The sequence below is a fragment of the Hyperolius riggenbachi genome, chromosome 8 (assembly GCF_040937935.1).
Source record: "Hyperolius riggenbachi isolate aHypRig1 chromosome 8, aHypRig1.pri, whole genome shotgun sequence".
In the NCBI taxonomy this organism is placed as follows: Eukaryota; Metazoa; Chordata; class Amphibia; order Anura; family Hyperoliidae; genus Hyperolius; species Hyperolius riggenbachi.
Window position 1 is genome coordinate 23,252,847 of NC_090653.1, and position 21,397 is coordinate 23,274,243.

General features: G+C 46.0%; 1 protein-coding gene and 1 long non-coding RNA gene across 5 annotated transcripts in view; one reads left to right on the forward strand and one right to left on the reverse strand.

Annotated features, from left to right (window-relative positions):
• LOC137528644 (sodium/hydrogen exchanger 2-like) overlaps window positions 1-9,620 on the reverse strand; it is a 66,277-nt gene extending 56,657 nt beyond the window's left edge. Inside the window, exons 1-2 of the mRNA XM_068250056.1 lie at window positions 9,357-9,620; window positions 874-1,334 (exon numbers count right to left, since the gene is read on the reverse strand). Coding sequence (XP_068106157.1) covers window positions 874-1,334; window positions 9,357-9,591 — 696 coding nt within the window. The 5' untranslated portion in view covers window positions 9,592-9,620. The remainder of the gene's footprint in view (window positions 1-873; window positions 1,335-9,356) is intronic.
• LOC137528648 (uncharacterized) overlaps window positions 1-21,397 on the forward strand; it is a 211,431-nt gene that overhangs the window by 150,177 nt on the left and 39,857 nt on the right. The gene's annotated exons all lie outside the window — the stretch shown is intronic.

The window sequence follows — 21,397 nt, forward strand, 5'->3', positions numbered from 1 at the left end:
GTCTACACAGGCCCATGCTTAGGACAACCTGGGGCATAGGCAAACGCAGGGGGGGATTACAGCTGCCCAGAATCCCCCCTCAGACAAGGGCTGGTGCCGTATCTGGGGAGAGGCACAAGTTGAGACAGCAGAACATCTTCAGGTATCCTGCAGTGCACAGCATTGCCTCTTTCTTTCCCTGCTACAGTTGACTTTGGATGGAGCATCAGTGTGTGTACAGAGCATGGAGCAGCTCTGGGGAACTTAACAGAGTCAGGTATGAGCACAGCCCCTGTGCCCTTCTGTGTGAATGCTTCATTTTTCCCTTCATTAGCAATGTCAGCTGTCCTCATTATTATCTGTACCCAAACTGCTCCTGATCAATCAAGTTGTTGGTCGGTCGAAAAGGGATATTGCATTATGTGTACCGTACCCTAGCATGATGTCCTATAATATTATTATACTGTATTGTACATGGCTGAGGGAGACCTTTCAGGAATCCCCCCCCCCCCTTGAAAATCCTGGGTTTGCCCCTGTGGGGAGGGGGGGGGGGGGTGGCTGTTCATGGAAGGAGAGGCCACATATGGAAAAGGGAGGCTGCCAATGGGGAGAAGCACATGGAAGAGGAAAGCTACTACTATCTCAGGGAGCTGTACAAGAAAAATCGGGACCACTGAACATGGATTATGCATAAGGCATACTAAGCTGCATATGGAACCAGAGAAGGCTCCAGCCCATGGAAGGGAATCCACAAAAAAAGTTATTTTAGGGGTAAAAAAAAATTATAACTCTGGCCTTGCCCAAAATACTTATGTTTTCCATCAAATGCTCCCACCATCCCACCACCAGATGAAGTATTTGTCAATATGTTTGGTAGAACGGTCAGCAGCTCACCACAGTCACAGCATCATTCAGCAATGACTCTCCAAATACAAGGATGTAAAGCCTTTCGTTCACGTGAATCTCCTCAAACACGGACAAGACGGCCACGGGGTCTACAGCCGCAATCAGGCTTCCAAACCAGAGATTGTGGAGAAGAGAGATGTTCTTCAGACCCAGAACTTCCAGCTGACACACCCCGTACAGCGACAGGCCAATGCCAAATGCGTTCCAGAGAGTTCCCAGGACCGCGTACCAGAGGATGGCACCTATGTTCTCCAGGAAGGGCTGGATGGGAAGAAAGTAGCCGGCATCCAGGACGATGGGAGGCAATAGGTAGAGGAAGAAGACATCGCTATTCATGACTGGAGCCTGTTTGTCCACTGCATAGATGATTCCACCCATGACAAGCCCAACGATGAGTAGGACACAACTCTCTGGTACCACAGAGGTGACTTTGTGGGACAGGTGAAAACCTGGTGGAACAATAAATGTACATGTTACAAATCTGAGTATTCACATTCAGTGTATGATAAAATACATGCATAATCAGTGCTTACTTTGAAAGAAAAAGGATGGAGTTGGTATTTGAATTTGGGATCCTGCACTCAGAAACCTGAATAATGCTGAACCTCGAACTAGTGAAGCGGCATAGGTCAAATAAGGGCGCAAGGAAAAAGGGTGCCTGGTGAAGCCAAAATGTCAAAATATTGTTTTTAACAATGTTTTTTTATCATTTCTACATCTTTATCTCCATTAGAATAATAAATATGTTAAACTTATGATATTAAAAGGGGCAGGGGGTGAAGCCAAATTTTCAAAGTATCGTATATAGCAATTTTTTTTCATAAATATCTCTGTTAGACTAATAAATGTGGCAAAATAACGCTATTAAAAGGGACAGGGGGAAAAACACTGGTAAATATTACCAATATTTTACTACAACTAAACCTAACCCCTCTCACACAGAACCCTCCCTCTACCGATACCTAACCTTAACCCCCCCCCTTCCTGATGCCTAACCCTCAGACAACCCTTCCTGATGCCTAACCCCCCCCCCTTCCTGACGCCTAACCCTAAACCCTCCCATCCTGACACCTAATCCTAAACCCCCCTTCCTGATGCCTAACCATAAGACCACCCCTTCCTGACGTCTAATCCTAAACCCCCCTTCCTGACGCCTAACCATAAAACCACCCCTTCCTGACGTCTAATCCTAAACCCCCCTTCCTGACGCCTAACCATAAGACCACCCCTTCCTGATGTCTAATCCTAAACCCCCTTCCTGATGCCTAACCATAAGACCACCCCTTCCTTTCGTCTAATCCTAAACCCCCTTTCCTGACGCCTAACCATAAGACCACCCCTTCCTGACGTCTAAACCTAAACCCCCTTTCCTGACGCCTAACCATAAGACCGCCCCTTCCTGACGTTTAATCCTATACCCCCCTTTCTGACGCCTAACCATAAGACAACTCCTTCCTGACGTCTAAACCTAAACCCCCCTTCCTGATGCCTAACTATAAGACCACCTCTTCCTGACGTCTAATCCTAAACCCCCCTTCCTGACGCCTAACTGTAAGATCACCCCTTCCTGACGTCTAATACTAAAAACCCCCTTCCTGATGCCTAACATTAAAACCCCCCTTCCTGACGCCTGACATTAAAACATCCCTTCCTGACACCTAACCATAAAACACCATTTCTCCGCTGCGAGAAAACGTAAATTCAACATAACAATACATTCCTAAAACCAATTTCAAAACACTAATTTACAAAATAATAATACGCAAATTAATCTCAAAGTGATAATTTTCAAACCAATAATTCTCAAAACCAAAAATTTCAATTAGACGAGTTCGCTATTAGGTGCCCAATTTCGGCTTTTGGCGCCCCATAGCCGATATTTTGCATTAAATAGTAAAATAGTACATTTATCGCAGACGCCCAAATTTCCTTCTTCCAGTGGAGAGGGTCATGGGGAGGTCACTCGTCGTGCTTCATGTGACCCCCAATGCTTCCTCTTTCTGGCTTGAAATGAGAAAGCATTGTAGCCACGTGAAGCACGACGTGGACTGCAACCCCCGTGACCCTCTCCACTGGTTCGGGTGCTGGAGTGCAGTCAAATCTCCTCCCCTTCCACTTCTCCAATATCCTCTGTTGGTCTTTTAGTGGGATGGGGGCTTTACTGACCAATAAGGAAAGTCAGAAGCTCAACTCATAAGAGACGTCAAACCTCCTCCTAGCGTGTGATTGTCCGACTGCACAATTCTACGTTTACAATTTTTACATTATTTTTTCAAATGAAATTAAATGTGCGTTTTTTGCGATTTTTAAATGTGTTTGTACGTGAAACTTTCAACACTCACACATGCGCGGTATGGACCCACGCATCGTCTTTGGATGTACACGGAGATGTGAGAGTCCCAAATCCTTCAAAAGCCAAGGACTCCCGAAGGTGTTTTCACAAGGGCACAGCAGTGGAATGAGGGCACAGGGAGAGCACCGGGAATCCTCTATCAGATCCAGAGCATCCCCTCTCTGTAGGGCATACAAGTTGGGAGGTATGATAGGGGAGTATCTAACGTTTTCTTTTTCCCGACGGCTTCAGTTTCCCTTTAAAGTGAAGCTGAACTCTTGCACAGGACATAAGGAAAACACAGAGAAATGCACCCTGTATGTATTTAGAGAGTCTAGCCCGTCTAATCCCCCCCTCATCTGTGACTAATTTCAAGTTGAAATTTGATCTCTCACCTGTGTCAGCTCAGGAATCTTCTCTGGCAGAGCAGCTAATCTGTAAACACATGATGTGAACCCTATGTCTGCTTCCATGAAAGCAGGAAGTAGATGCACTGTAGACTTATTCCATGATTTGTATCAGCTGTAACAAAGTTGTTTCTTTAGAGGCTATTATGCTGTTGCTTATCTTTTAGAGCACAGGTGTCGAACTCCAGGCCTGGAGGGCCGGATCCATGCCAGTGTTTAGGATGGACTGAGGAAGAGAGGAATGTGTTGCACCTGAGTGACCGCACCTTTCCTGATTCAGACTCATCAATTACACTGAGCTGTGCCAAAAATGTGTGAGGACCTCGGCCCTCGTAGGACCGGTTTGACATCCCTGTTTTAGAGCATGGAGAAGGAGGGGGGGGGGGGGGGGGTTTGATCTAATCATTTCCTCTAGTGTGGTTTCCTGCATCATGTGGATGATGCCAGGATAGGGGGAGGAGCTTGCTCAGTCTAGCCAGGCTGCATCTGATATTGGCACAGTTAGTTAGCTCTGTTAGAAATGTTTTTTTCTTTAAAAGTTATTGTGATGTTGCTTATATTTTAGAGCAGAGAGGAAGTTCTGAGTTCAGGTCCACTTTAATTATAAATGGGTTTATGTGTCAGCAGAGGATATTCTGCGCATTTAGTAATGGAGCGAAAATAAATCTTCCAGCAGTTCTAATAATTGCCCATTAGCAATTTACTGACACTTCGCCCATTTTTATATCGATTTCATCTACACAACAATAGGAGCAAAAGTCAACATAACAAACATAACAGTTATGAAACCCATTAAGCAGTCCGATGACACAGAAAGGGGGAGGATCTTCCCACCATAACTTCCAGCTCAGTTCCAGTCCGACCCGGGTGCCCCCCTCCCCCATAGTACAAGATGAAAGAATATGGTGTGTATCCCCCACACAGGCGTTGTTATTATTATTAATATCAATAAACTTTATTTTTAAAGCACTAATAAATTACTTAGTGCTGTACAACCGATAGGGGAGACATTACAGCATCAAAAAAATGTTACACAGGAACTTACAGAACTTAGCAATGGTACACAAAATAGTGATGTAACAATGTAGGGATAGGTAGAGAAGACAAGTCACTGAGTTCATATGGTGGGGGAGAAGAGCACACAGCCAGGGAGGAGGGCTGTAAGGCCTAGCGGATCCACAGTCTAATTCCTATATTTGTATAGCGCTTTTCTCCTGTCGGACTCAAAGGCCCTGTTCACATTGCGTTCCCGATCTAGTTAGCGTTCTGTGGTTTTTTAACCCTCCTGGCGGTTTATCAAAATCCGCCAGGGGGCAGCAAAGCCATTTTTTTTTATTTTATTTTTTTTCATGTAGCGAGACAAGGTCTCGCTACATGATAGCCGGCAGCTCAGCGGCATCCCCCCCAGCCCCTCCGATCGCCGCCGATCAAAGAACGGGATCTCCTGGAGGGCTTCCCCCGTCGCCATGGCGACGGGCGGGATGACGTCACCGACGTCATCGACGTTGTGACGTCAAAGTGGACTCCGATGCACCCCACAGTGCTGCCTGGCACTGATTGGCCAGGCAGCGCACGGGGTCTAGGGGGGGGAGGCGGCTGGGGCGCGACGGATAGCGACGGATCGGCGGGTAGCGGCGGCGATCGGATTGCACACGCAGCTAGCAAAGTGCTAGCAAAATGGCTTACCGCCAGGAAGGTTAAGCTTTTTTTGCGATTTCTGTGCGTTGGTCTTTTTTGTAAGCGCTTCTGTTTTTTCACTTCCCGACATCAGTCAGAAGGTAAACTCTTTCACCTGGAAATGAATAAATACATATTTCATAAAAGCGCAAACGCAATCGCCGGATAAAGCGTTTGTGAGCGTTTTGCGCTTTTCCTACACCTTCCATTGTAGCAAAATCACCCCGAAAATGGTCCATGCAGGCAGCTCTTTTCTAAACCAAAAGCGAACGGAACGCCCCAATCTGAATTAGCGCATAGGAAAGCATGGTGTAAGTGCTTTCAAGATGATTTTGAAAAGTCAACAGCGCTTACAAAAGTGAAAAAGCACCTCTAGTGTGAACGAGCCCAAAGCGCTTGCAAGGCAGCCACTAGAGCACACTCAGTCAGCAGTAGCAGTGTTAGGGAGTCTTGCCCAAGAACTCCTAACTGAATAGGTGCTGGCTTACTGAACAGGAAAAGCGGAGATTTGAACCCACGTTTCTGTGTCAGAGGCAGAGCCCTTAACCAGTACACTATCCAGCAATCTTATCAGTTCTTATGCCCCAATCTTCCCTGCAGTCTTCACCCCATGTGGTGCGCACCCCCTCAGCCTCAGGACTCTTGTTGTGTCGACCCATCACGAACTACAGGGGGCCCTGTCCTGAGGGACAGACAACTAAGGGCACAGAGAAAACTTTCTGCTCTCTGCACAATTGTTCTAATTACTGCATCTGCTCAGCTACTGATAAGAAATCATACAAAGTTTTGCAGACAAAATTTTTAGACAGTCCCTATTCTGTGTTCAGCAGGGTCTTGTGTATACCGCTGTTCTACCCCAGCCTTTCTACCCCTACCTTTTCTACCCCTCCCCAAGTGCTGTGTCCTGTAGTGATGCTTGAGGAGTCTGGGCGTGGAGATAAAAAGCTGTCTATTCTCTGCACATTTGTTCAAATGACTGCATCTGCTCAGCCACTGATGACAAATCATACAAAGTTTTGTAAAGAAAGATTTGTAGACAGTCCCTATTTAGTGTGTTGCAGGGTTTTCTGTCCAGCCCCCAATCTCTCTACCCCTCCACAAATGCTGTGTACTGTAGTAATGCTGGAGTAGTCTGCAGAGCCCCACCCCCAGCCTCTCCATCCCTCCCCTGAGTGCTGTGTACTGTAGTGATGCTGGAGGAGTCTGCAGAGCCAGTTCTACTCCATCAGAGATGGACAGAGTGAGTGTAATAAGCTGAGGCTGGGAGCACACTTGACTGTCAGTTTTCTGTATCAGTTTTCTGCTCACCATGGGCTTGATTCACTAAACTGTGATAACTCATATCACGGCCGTTCTAGCGTTTTCACATGCAATTGCGCGTGAAAAATTGTGCTAGCGCGCCCGAGATATGAGTTATCCCGGTTTAGTGAATCAAGCCCCATGTGTGTCTGTATGTGTGAAACATGCACGTTTTATCACAGAAGCTAATGTAATTGATAAGGAAAATGCGTGCTGTTTTTATCTGCATGAGGAAAACGCATTCAAGTGTGCACTAGCCAATTGAATAACATTGGGTCTCAGTTTACCTGTGCAGAAAGCAAGGGGGAGGGGAATGGAGGGAGAGGGGTGGGGCAGCGGTTTGGCTGGAGTTTTGCAGGGGGGGCCCAGTGATTTCTAGTTATGTCCCTGGGTACTGGCAACAGCCCAGGGTTATATAAAGGAATCAGATGACTGACAAACAGAGGGTAATCCAACACCATAGTCAACAAGCCAATGGTCACACGCAAACAATCTATGCCAAATGTACAGGGATGAGGCAGAAGAGGGGTCAAACTAGCAAAGGAAATGCACGCAATCGGGGGGGGGGGGGGGGGAGAGGACACACTTGCAGTGTTTTTCCTGCGATTCCCGGGTCTCCGTCGGCTTTTGAGATCGCGTTTTCTGTGAATGTATTGGAATAGTAGAATCGTGCGTGTTTTGCTGTCTGCGGTAAAACACGTACAATAGCAACTAGTGTCTTCCATGCCTAATCTGCCTTTTCGGTCATCAAAATTTCCCCAGAATTGGAAATCAGAAATTCCTGGCAGATGGTTGTGGGAGTCACCTTGGAGTCTCGGTGAATGTCAAGAGATCATCGATGTGGTGTTTGTTGGGGAGGGGGGGGGGTTAAGGAGCCCTGTGATTTGTAGATGCACCCCTGTATGTTGCGGTTATTATTTTCATGCTACTCGCTGTTTTTGCCCAGGAACATTGGTCGTTCATTCTTTCATGGACACTGCCCACTGAGATCCGTGAGATATTGGGCTTGATTCACTAAGACAAATAGCATGACTTATCAGAGTTAACACGCCTTATCAGAGTAGCATAGCGACCGCTACGAACGTATGCCTGCTAATTGGCAATGAAGAAAGCTCCACTTGTCCTGCCCTGACTGAGCCCCTGTGGGGCTAATTACCTTACCTGTCACCTGACAGGAAACTTGACAGGGAGCCTATTGGGCCAATCACAGTGCAGGGATAAAGTCCTTTAAAGTGATTGGACCCGCAGAGGCTCAGGGCAGGACGAGTGGAGCTCTCGTCATTGCCAATTAGCAGGCATAAGTTTGTAGCGCTCGCTATGCTACTCTGATAAGGCATGTTAACTTTGATAAGACGTGTTAACTCTGATAAGGCATGTTTACTCTCATAAGGCGTGTTAACTCTCATAAGGCGTGTTGACTCTGATAAGGCATGCTATTTGTCTTAGTGACTCAAGCCTATTGTATTCCTGTCTTCTACCATTCCCTTAGTAAAATATTTTCCTGTTAGCAGAACATATTGTTTTTTGATGCACCATCTTTTGGGGCCATCTACAGACACATAGCTATATATACAGTTTACAAGCTGAAAACAAAATGGGTTCACCAGGACATCGTTTCATATTTTAGAAGACATGTTCTTACCTTAGCAACTTCTTTGGTTGATCTGACCTGTCACCTGAAGAAGTTCCATGTGGTGGCACCGAAACGTCTTCCTGGACACAAAAACTGTCCAGGTGAAGCTACCTTAATTTTTACTTGACTGTATCATGCCCTGGATCAGGAGTGTCACCACCAATCATGAGGCTCCTCAAGAAAACTACACTGTCTCCCTTGTGTTCAAACCTCCTTTTCCCCTCCCTCTATAGTGACCTCACAACCACAAGGCCCATATGCTAAGAATGATATAAGACTTGTTGCCACCATGACAGCTCCTCCACTCCCACCCCATAATTGTGCTGTTATCCACCCATAACAAGTATGACTACAACAATACTGCTCTTGAGGGAGGTTCTTGTATCTGAGAGATAGAAGGTAGGAAGTCTGGGCACCATATGGTCGTGGGCCCCCTGCTACTCCCCTAATTATGCCTCTGATGTAGATACCCTCAGAAGATGCTGTGGAATTCTTTAATGAGTAAAAGGGTCAAAAATGGAAGTTGGAGGGCAGGAGAGGTGAAGTGATGTACAATTGTGAGGTGTAAATTAATAGTTTTCTGTGCCTACTCACTACGGATGTAATATAAGAAATTGTTGGAAACTACAAGAACCAGATTTTACATCACCTGGACATGGCTGCTCTACACAATACAAAGCCAAAATGTCACCCTTTACAATGAGCAAGCATGCGAACTCCTAAACACCCTGAGCACCTCGATCACTGATGAATAACTACATGGGCTGACAGAAGACAGGTCCATAAAGTTCAATCTCACTCTTCATCTCCCATTGTTTTGCTCCAAAAGAGGACAAAACAATAGTACAGTGCAAACCATCATCTTAGGACCTGTAGCCTTTGTCAGAAGATGGACAGGGGTGAGCAAGCTGTCAAGATAATCACCAGAGACAAACCAATCAAAAGTAGACCATAAATATCTAAACCTCAGGCCCATGTTCTCCAGACTTTTATCTCTAGAACCATTAGTATCTCAGAGGTGGCAGGATAGTCCCCAGAGAACTATTGGAGACAGATAAACCTTAAGTAGACCCTCTGAATCCCAGGCCCATATCCCGACTTGTATCTCGTAGATGTATCTCACCTATTTTAGCAAGAGATGCCAACATGATCCACAGAGTGATCTCCAGTGGGACCTTGACGTGAGCATAGTCCATGGAGATGATCTTCAGCCTGGACGTGGCATTGTGAGGGGGTCCGCTGTCATTCTTCCACGTCTCATGGGCGTGAGACCCCAGTGGAAGCCTCTCTGCCAGGATGGATGAAGGGACGAGGGATAAGAGGAGGAAGATGGGCACGACGCTGAGAATATTCTTCATACTCCTCGCTCTCTGATCTCTGCACAGAATGAATCTAATCTGCCAAGTTTACTCAGGAGAGTTCCCTCATTATACGGGGAATCACTGGCAGGAACGACGCCAACCCCACCGAGGCAGTGCCAACCTCAGCCCCAGCCGGAAAATTCCACTTTTCTTTCATATCTCATTATCTGTCGATTTATCGTGAAATGAGAGAGATGCTCTCTTCCTCAGGAGATGATGTGGTCTTCAGATGTTAAGTACATATTTACCTGCTAGAGATATATAATTTATAAACAAATGTACCCACTTACAGATCAGCAATCAAAGCGCCCAACTTTTTATTTATTCAGTTCTTTTGTGTCGATTGTCAAAGAAAACTGAGACGGAAAAAAAAAATGTGAAAGATGTGGTCAGTTGTGTTGTGTTCTTTGCGCAGTGCTCACTGTGTACTTTGTGTAAATGCTGGTAAAATGTATTTGCAAAATTGGCCCCTCTGTCCTCCACGGGCATTCGGCGAGTCTTGTGTTCTACAGAGATAAATAAAGACTTAGTGGCCTACTGAAAAGTATCTGAGCTTTCTTGCTCTACAGAATGTGACTGAGATGTGCTTTCCAGAGATGCACTGAGATTTGGTGCTATACAGAAAGTCACTGAGATTTGGTGCTGAGTCATTGAGATTTGTTGCTGTACTGAGAGTCACTGAGATTTGGTGCTGTACTGAGAGTCACTGAGATTTGGTGCTTAACAGAGAGTAGCTGAGATTTGGTGTTCTACAGAGTCACTGAGATTTGGTACTATACTGAGAGTCACTGAGATTTGGTGTTCTACAGAGATCACTGATATTTGGTGCTGTACAGAGAGTTACTGAGATTTGGTGCTGAGAGTTACTGAGATTTGGTGCTGTGTTGAAGGTCACTGAAATTTGTTAAATCAACTCAAAGTTATTAGCATCTCATTTAAAATGCCCCATGACAAGTAGAAATTAGAGATATACAGGTTTCAATTGATACATAGTTTGATATTAATACTTTATGATGTAACAACTGTAACTATTAAAACTACTTGAAAAACAAAGACTCAAGAGACCCAACAGTGCAATATATCAATTCAATGAGAGTAACAAATAATACGGTATATTAGCAAATATACTCACAAAAGATGGGTTACCTTTGGTAAGCACTATGTAGGCAGATGGGGAGCTTTGACCCGACCCCACTTGGATTAAAAGATGCCGCTCTCCGTATGTAACGATTGTGGAATTCTCTCCGTGATCAGCGCACAAGACATGCGCTGACACTGCGGAAATCCTCCACAAGCGTATAATTTGAGGGAACCCAGCAAAAGGTGCAACGCACCTGTAGAGGGAAATTCCTGTTGGCAGGTGGAGCTGTGGAGTGCAGAGGAACAGATCCTCTGCCCTGCCACAGACGCAAGACAGGAATTGCACGAAGGGAAGAAACGCAGGGCAAGATAGCCCTGAAAGAGAGAGATCAAAGCGACAGAGGGTATGTGTGTCCACCAATCTAGTCACCACCCTGCGACGATGAACACACAACCATGAAGATCAGGTGAGAAGGCAATCTCAAGAGATGGCGATTGCTAACAGCGACACAAGACTGAACAAGTACAGATGAGGAATGTATGTATGTCCACCAATCTAGCCGCCAATTTGCGACGGTGGACACACAACAGAGGAAACCAAGTGAGAACGCAATCGCAAGAGAAGCGAATGAGAATGAGCACAGGGACAGAATGTATGTGTATGCCCCAATCTAGTAGCCAACCCGCGACGGTGCACCCACAACAGCAGATACGAAGTAGGAACGCAATCGCGAGAGAGGCGATTGCCAGAGGTGACACAAGGCTTAAGCAAGACAGGGCACGAGCGTAGCAAAGGCACAGCAAATCATACAATGAGAAGATAAGGAAGATAACAAACGCTAACTAAATGCGAACACCGCACTCATTCGCAACAGCGAACGCGTTTACTGCGCGGTCTCCGCATGTTAAGCACAACAGAGACAAGCACGCCTAACTAACCACCGACAGACAAACATGAAACAGAGGACGCGAGCGCTTGCTAAACGGTTACCTCACCGAGCCTCCAGCAAGCGTTCGTATCAGACAAGACAGATACACGAAAACAGGAATAAGTGAGAGATCCGATCCACTGCTCTTTCCGCCAGAGCAAGTGCGATCCCAGTATAGCAAGAGAGCTTAGCAGGATCCACCGCTCTTTCCGTCAGAGCAAGTGCGATCCAAATACAGCAAGAAAGTTGAAGATCAGAAGGATCCACAGCCGCTACTGCTAGAGGCTAGTGTGATCCAAGCACGACAGACAGACAGAACAGGCAATACAAATAATACAATCCTGACTGCTCTAGCAAGGATGCCTAGCGCAGTCCCAGGAATACTCTAAGCTAATCTTTAAACAATATGCACGGCTGACACTCCAGGAGTGTTTCACAGGACAAACCCTTATGACCAGCGAAGTACCGTGGAATCACATAGTATATATAGAGCCAGCCTACAAAGGATGTGGCTAAGAAATCTGCATGACAAACGTATGCAAATCCCTCAGCAGCAGCAAACTGCAAAACTGACGAAAGGTCTCTTTTCCAGAGACCTGCAGAATGCAGACCTTAACAGTGGTCAAAAAACTGCCTGCCTGCGCAAGCAGCTGAGCGGATCATTACAGTACCCCCCCCCCCCCCTCTAGGGTCGGATTCCAGACAAGCCTCTAACCTGATATTAGCAAAAGACTCTAACTGAACACTCATGAAGGTCGGGACAGCCCGACAAGGCCCAATTCCAGAGTCAGCCCACCCGAAACCGACCTCATTGGAAGGAGAAGCCACCGAAACATGCCCATCAGTACCACAAGTCCCAGTGTAACACCCATCAGGACTGTGAATGCCAGAGAAGAAGCCATCGACACCCACCGAGCCATGCCCACCACCTTCCAGGGACCGTCCAAAAATACCAAACCTGCCACAATACCCATTCGAAGTGTCCCTTTCCACAAAGCACCCACTGCTGATCTCATCCAAGGTACCAGGAAATATTTCTCCCAGGATCTCCCAGAACACTTTGAAACTCCACAGAGATCCCAGGAGGGCAGAACGATCACCAGGCTCACACGGAGAACTATCAAGTACCCCTATGGAAACAATGACAATTCCGGATTCAGAATTACCAGGACAAGCGTCAAGACCAGGGCCTTCAGGGACCACCTCTGGGCATGCAGGCAGGCAGGCAACATCAGAACAGGTTTCCACCGAGGAAGCATCTGAGCAGGCTGGCAACCGAGACACACTTGGGCTTTCTGGGTTACAGAACACATCGGGGTACACTAGCCCAAGGGGAACCTCAGGACACGTCGAGGAACTGCCAACCTCATAGTCCGTCACGACAAGACCAAAACCGGAACCGGGCAGAGAATCATCACGAGCAGTGGTCTCAAGCACTGGACTTTCAAAAGAAGGCTTGGACTCAAACCTAGAAATCTCTATGACAATAATATCATCATTGACTACGCATGAGTGAAGCTCCACCAGAGCTGCAAAGGTAGTCAGCTCAACAGCAATGCCCACTGAAGTGGGCAAAACCTCAGACGGATCTGGGAGGCAGGAGGTATCTCCTAGAAGTTCTGCACCCTTTAGGGGGGACTTGGAAACCTCCAAAACATCAACTAAGACCTCTGAAATGTCATTTTCCAAGTTTTCTATGAAGGGTTCTGAACTATCCATGTTACAGGGCTGAACATTAAATACCTCCTGCAGGCAGGGCAGATGTCCCAGGAATGGTTCCACCATAAGCTGAGACTGGATTTCATCATCATGAGTGGGATGTACAGGAATGTTTACTGGAACACACACTGACTCCCTAACTTCAATCTCACTGCACCCAGGATTCTGCGTAGCAGTCAAACTAGCTTGCAACTCCAAAACTGCAGAAAAACAGGTGAGTATAGTAGCAATACCTAGACGAGCCTCTAGGGACACTGCAGGAGACTCTAAACAAGGCCATATTAACTCATCCAGAGTACAGGGTGCAGAATCAGCACTTTCCTCAGAACAAGAAAGGGACTCAGAAATGTCAGTGCGAGTGGAGATCATGTTTTCACTCATGGTACAGGGCAGGTTCAGAGAAAGCTTCTCTGGGCAAAGCAAAGAAGCTTCAGCATCAGATTCGCAAAACCGAAGCGCTGTCTCACTCTTAGATTCGGCTAACAATGTCAAATTCGAGGAGTCAGAACGCAAAACTTGCGAATCAAAAATCGCTTTAGGTTGTGAAACTGACGCTTCCATAGCGCAAACCTCCGCGATCTGCGGAGCAAACTGTAAGGCGTTCAGGACAGAAACACTGGAGCAACTGTCACCAGGCAACGGGCCCTTACAGGTGTGAACAGGGTGAGACAAAGACTCATTTGCAGTAGAAATAGCGACAACATCAGGAAAAACTTTATTAGACACACTAATTTTACTTTTGATGCTGCATAATCTAGGAATTTTCCCCATAGCAGGATCACCGATGGAAGATCTTAAAGATCTGTCTCTAAATGACAAGGGATCCCACACATCCTTGAGAAAACTGGCACATTCATGCTGATCACAATCTGCAGGAACATCCGAGAAACAGGCATTAGATCGCATAGATTCAAACTGCACACAGTCAGGAGAGAATCTTTCAGGATTCGCACAGGAATCAACCACAGTGGTACACCCATTCATTTCAGATCGCACAATGTCAAGACTCACATGCTTTACCCCAGAAAGGCAGGAACAATCATCCAACAATGATGTCTCTTTATTGGAATCAATTGATTGGTGTGTGTGCAACTCATCCAAAATCGTCTGCCATACATAAATCACCAGATCCACATCACCCTCGTCACATTCGTCGGAATCAATCAAAAGGTACTAGGAATCGAGACAATCATTCAAGACATCTTCGCTTTTTGCGATGTAAAAATCGCATAAGGCTTTCCAATCAAAATCAAATTCCTCCATCAAGGCCCCAATTTCCCATGAGGCAAATGGAGGTTCAAACAGAGCAGTATCAAGATAATCTCCATATGGGTGGAGATCAGAGACAAGAACAGATTTTTTAACTGCTTTAAAATAGTGTGCGATCCTACCTATAATAGGATCCACATAAGCTTTGGATTGGGGCAAAAAACCCGGAGACTGAGCAACATCATTGTAAACATCAATAGGGAGTGTTTTATTCAGATGCTTGCGATTTTTAGTTTTTCCCTTTTCAGCAACTTTGCATGTCTGCTGTCTAAATGCAAGAAGCGTATCCAGGCAGTTCTCTTGCACCTGCTTGGAAGCTGAAGTAGCAAGAGAAACATTGAACTGATTATCATACTGAATGGTTTTGCACATTTCAGACTTGACAGAAATAACCTCTTTATTTGTGGTTGCTATGGGCAACGAATCTTTTGGCTGACAAGCCGAATCAGCAGATTGGCCTGCAAGCACCAACTCATTAACATATGGTAATGACAGAGAAATGTTGCATAACCTAATCTGATCAGCATTTTGCACTGCAGGAAAAAACTCATAGAAATAACTTGGCATGCAAGTTCCAAGCTTACGAGAAAACACGTGAGCCAGAAATCTGCGAGGGTTATGTCCCAGATTCTTGTGTCTGGCATACTCCTCAGCCCACACAAACAGATCCCCTTGGAAAAGATTGTAAGCAATCTGACCACTCCAAGTGGAAATATTGGTGGCCTGAAATTCAGGATTTGCCAAGAATCTGGAACATTCTGATATGAACTCATCTCTGGTTTCAGAGTCCAGTATCTTAAACCTCTTAAAGACACAGGACCCATATTCGACCAAATCGTACAAATCGGAAATTGCCTCTACACTGGGAATTTCGGTTTGGCTGGTCATACTGTAACGATTGTGGAATTCTCTCCGTGATCAGCGCACAAGACGTGCGCTGACACTGCGGAAATCCTCCACAAGCGAATAATTTGAGGGAACCCAGCAAAAGGTGCAACGCACCTGTAGAGGGAAATTCCTGTCGGCAGGTGGAGCTATGGAGTGCAGAGGAACAGATCCTCTGCCCTGCCACAGACGCCAGACAGGAATTGTACGGAGGGAAGAAACGCAGGGCAAGATAGCCCTGAAAGAGAGAGATCAAAGCGACAGAGGGTATGTGTGTCCACCAATCTAGTTGCCACCCTGTGACGATGAACACACAACCATGAAGATCAGGTGAGAAGGCAATCGCAAGAGATGGCGATTGCTAAGAGCGACACAAGACTGAACAAGTACAGATGAGGAATGTATGTATGTCCACCAATCTAGCCGCCAACCTGCGACGGTGGACACACAACAGAGGAAACCAAGTGAGAACGCAATCGCAAGAGAAGCGATTGCGAATGAGAATGAGCACAGGGACAGATTGTATGTGTATGCCCCAATCTAGTCGCCAACCCGCGACGGTGCACACACAACAGCAGAAACTAAGTAGGAATGCAATCGCGAGAGAGGCGATTGCCAGAGGTGACACAAGGCTAGGCAAGACAGGGCACGAGAGTAGCAAAGGCACAGCAAATCATACAATGAGAAGATAAGGAAGATAACAAACGCTAACTAAACGCGAACACCGCACTCATTCGCAACAGCAAACGTGTTTTCTGCGCGGTCTCCGCGTATTAAGCACAACAGAGACAAGCACGCCTAACTAACCACCGACAGACAAACATGAAACAGAGGACGCGAGCGCTTGCTTAACGGTTACCTCACCGAGCCTCCAGCAAGCGTTCGTATCAGACAAGACAGACACACGAAAACAGGAATAAGTGAGAGATACGATCCACTGCTCTTTCCGCCAGAGCAAGTGCGATCCCAGTATAGCAAGAGAGCTTAGCAGGATCCACTGCTCTTTCCGTCAGAGCAAGTGCGATCCAAATACAGCAAGAGAGTTGAAGATCAGAAGGATCCACAGCCGCTACTGCTAGAGGCTAGTGTGATCCAAGCACGACAGACAGACAGAACAGGCAATACAAATAATACAATCCTGACTGCTCTAGCAAGGATGCCTAATGCAGTCCCAGGAATACTCTAAGCTAATCTTCAAACAATAAGCACGGCTGACACTTCAGGAGTGTTTCACAGGACAAACCCTTATGACCAGCCCAGGTCTGTGGAATCACATAGTATATATAGAGCCAGCCTACAAAGGATGTGGCTAAGAAATCTGCATGACAAACGTATGCAAATCCCTCAGCAGCAGCAAGCTGCAAAACTGACAAAAGGTCTCTTTTCCAGAGACCTGCAGAATGCAGACCTGAACAGTGGTCAAAAAACTGCGCAGGTAGCTGAGCGGATCATTACACCGTAGAAGTGGAAAAAAACAGAATGTCTAAACAGATGCACCACATAAGAAAAAAATGGTTTAAACCATTAAAAAAGGGAGGTCATGTTGGCCTTACCTCACAGAAGTAGACTCAAGAGTCATTTTTCACTGAAAAGGTCATTATATTCAAGGTTTATTCACAGTAACTCCACAAATATGGAACGCGTTTCACGGGGGACATTCCGCTTTATCAGGCAATACAAGGAGACAGAGGCGCTCATAGCTGTCTGGACTTTCTAAAAGCTCCTTGTACTGCCTGATGAAGCGAGATATCACCCTTAAAACGAGTTGCAAATTTGTGGAGTTATCTTGAGTAAAATCACTTTTTCACTGAAAACAGACTCTTGAGTCTACTTGTGGCAGGTAAGTCCAACACTACCTACCTTTTCAAACGGTTTTAACCATTTTATTCTTACCTGGTGTCTGTGTTTAAACATTCTGTTTAATATTAAAACTAGCACAACTACCATCGTTGTTTCAGGTAGTGATGGGGATCTCTCCAGAGGGGGGCGCCACTCTCCCCATAGCTACTCAATGTGCTAAGAGGCAGCGGAGCCTCCGGCAGTTTGGCTTCTGTACCATCAGTTTCCACATATTACTCCTCAGACATCTGCTCAGAAATTGCAGAAAGAGAACTCTGCTTATTTCAGCGATAGCTGTGCTAGACTCTGCTATAAACACACAGGAAGGAGGTGAGATGGACTGATGTGCTCTGACAGGTCCCCTTTGTTCTCCTCGCTGTCCTGGGGAAGCAACATAATCCAGAGATTGAAGGGCTCACGCATGAATAAAATGGAATTTAAGGAAGTGTATAATACAGGTTGACACTACCTATAACTTCAAAAGAAACAATGGTGACTGTGGTGAGGACATTAGAGTGTAAGCTCCTCTGCTGCAGAGACTGATGGGAATGGATCAGTGATCTCTGTACTGCGCTGTGGAATATGTCAGAGCTATATAAATGTATAATAATAATGGTGTGTGACTGTGGTGAGGACAGTAGAGTGTAAGCTCCTCTGGTGCAGCCTGATGGGAATGGATCAGTGATCTCTGTACAGTGCTGTGGAATATGTCAGAGCTATATATATATGTATAATAATAATAGTGTATGACTGTGGTGAGGACATTAGAGTGTAAGCTCCTCTGGTGCAGAGACTGATGGGAATGGATCAGTGGTCTCTGTACAGCGCTGTGGAATATGTCAGAGCTATATAATTGTATAATAATAATAGTGTGTGACTGTGGTGAGGGCATTAGAGTGTAAGCTCCTCTGGTGCAGAGGCTGATGGGAATGGATCAGTGATCTCTGTACAGTGCTGTGGAATATGTCAGAGCTATATAAATGTATAATAATAATAGTGTGTGACTGTGGTGAGGACATTAGAGTGTAAGCTCCTCTGGTGCAGAGACTGATGGGAATGGATCAGTGATCTCTGTACAGCACTGTGGAATATATCAGAGCTATATAAATGTATAATAATAATAGTGTGGCTGTGGTGAGGACATTAGAGTGTAAGCTCCTCTGCTGCAGAGACTGATGGGAATGAATCAGTGATCTCTGTACAGCGCTGTGGAATATGTCAGAGCTATATAAATATATAATAATAATAGTGTGCGACTGTGGTGAGGATATTAGAGTGTAAGCTCCTCTGGTGCAGAGACTGATGGGAATGGATCAGTGGTCTCTGTACTGCGCTGTGGTATATGTCAGAGCTACTGTATTTAAAAGATTGGAAACAATTGCGGTGTCACTCACACTAACAAAGGGAAAATAATGGAAGGAAATGGTACCGGCTGGTTCATATATGGCGTATACAGTATATACATATTTCTGAGAATAGGGAAGTGAGTGGAGGAAGTACAAGCCTTGTGTTGCCGCACGGACTGACTCACATATAAACTATAAACTGTCAGATGTTTATCGCAGCTTATCACACATCACAGGGCTGACCACTGACTCGCTTGTTACTGAGCTGCTGGGCTAGAAATATACTACAGTACAGGGCTGACCACTGACTCGCTTGTTACTGAGCTGCTGGGCTAGAAATATAATACAGTACAGGACTGACCACTGACTCGCTTGTTACTGAGCTGCTGGGCTAGAAATATAATACAGTACAGGACTGACCACTGACTCGCTTGTTACTGAGCTTCTGGGCTAGACATATAATACAGTACAGGACTGACCACTGACTCGCTTGTTACTGAGCTGCTGGGCTAGAAATATAATACAGTACAGGACTGACCACTGACTCGCTTGTTACTGAGCTGCTGGGCTAGAAATATAATACAGTCCAGGACTGACCACTGACTCGCTTGTTACTGAGCTGCTGGGCTAGAAATATAATACAGTACAGGACTGACCACTGACTCGCTTGTTACTGAGCTTCTGGGCTAGACATATAATACAGTACAGGACTGACCACTGACTCGCTTGTTACTGAGCTGCTGGGCTAGAAATATAATACAGTACAGGACTGACCACTGACTCGCTTGTTACTGAGCTGCTGGGCTAGAAATATAATACAGTCCAGGACTGACCACTGACTCGCTTGTTACTGAGCTGCTGGGCTAGAAATATAATACAGTACAGGACTGACCACTGACTCGCTTGTTACTGAGCTTCTGGGCTAGACATATAATACAGTACAGGACTGACCACTGACTCACTTGTTACTGAGCTGCTGGGCTACAAATATAATACAGTACAGGACTGACCACTGACTCGCTTGTTACTGAGCTGCTGGGCTAGACATATAATACAGTACAGGGCTGACCACTGACTCGCTTGTTACTGAGCTGCTGGGCTAGACATATAATACAGTACAGGACTGACCACTGACTCGCTTGTTACTGAGCTGCTGGGCTAGACATATAATACAGTACAGGGCTGACCACTGACTCGCTTGTTACTGAGCTTCTGGGCTAGACATATAATACAGTACAGGACTGACCACTGACTCACTTGTTACTGAGCTGCTGGGCTAGAAATATAATACAGTACAGGACTGACCACTGACTCGCTTGTTACTGAGCTGCTGGGCTAGAAATATAATACAGTCCAGGACTGACCACTGACTCGCTTGTTACTGAGCTTCTGGGCTAGACATATAATACAGTACAGGACTGACCACTGACTCACTTGTTACTGAGCTGCTGGGCTAGAAATATAATACAGTACAGGGCTGGACAATGACATGAAAATCATTGAGAGTTGGTGCAGGATTATGCAAACTGGGTATGCAAATGTTTGCAGCTTAAAGTGCACCTAAACTGAGAAGGATATGGATGTTTCCTTTTAAACAATACCTGTTGCTTGTCAGTCCTGCTTGATCTCTTTGGCTGCAGTAGTGGCTGAATCACACACCTGAAACAAGCATGCAGCTAATCCAGTCTGACTTCAGTCAGAGCACCTGATCTGCATGCTTGTTCAGGGGCTGTGGCTAAAAGTATAAGAGACACAGGATCAGCAGGACTGCCAGGCAACTGCTATTATTTTAAAAGGATCCATATCCTTCTCAGTTTAGGTTCCCTTTAAAGCTTTACAATTGCCACGCCTACGTCCTGAGAACTTCAGTTACTGCTTTTGCACCTGCACATCGAGGCCCCAATTCTATAAACTTCTCTCCATCTATGCCGGAGATATGCTTTGTCAGCCCCTAAAAGGTGAAACTTACTAGATAAAAATGGGGGCAAAACTAATATCAAATGTCACTTAACTTCGGATGACTTGCTTTTAGTTTGTTTGTTTGTTTTGCTTGTTTTTGTTATGCTGGGGGGCTGAAAAGGTTTTTTAGAAAAAAGGTGCAAAACATCACAAAAAACAGCAAAAATGTTTAGTGAATTGAGACCATGGCTTCTATTGCATGGCAGGGATACTGAGAAATGTAGCCTGATTGTTGTTGCATGGTTACTTCCACCACAAGCTGAATCAAGGAGAGGAAAGAAAATGCATTTCTGTGGGAAGTACATTTGGTACATTAATCAGGTATTCTCAGGGCCGGCGCTTCCTTGGAGGCAAAGGGATCATTTTCCCCAGAGCCTGGGTCCTAGGGTGTGTGTCCCCTCCCCTCCAGCTATGGTGACCCCATACATGCCTGCAGGGAATGAGGAAGAGAGGCACCGCGGGGGAGGAGTCCGGAGTGTAGAGCATGATGGGGCCTCCTGTGCCCTGTCTGGATTAGGTAAGACCCCAATGTGTGTCCCCTCCCCTCCAGCTATGGTGACCCCATACATGCCTGCAGGGAACGAGGAAGAGAGGCACCTCGGGGGAGGAGTCCGGAGTGTAGAGCATGGTGCTGCCTTCTGTGTCCCCTCCCCTCCAGCTATGGTGACCCCATACATGCCTGCAGGGAATGAGGAAGAGAGGCACCGTGGGGAGAAGTCCAGAGTGTAGAGCATGGTGCTGCCTTCTGTGTCCCCGCCCCTCCAGCTATGGTGACCC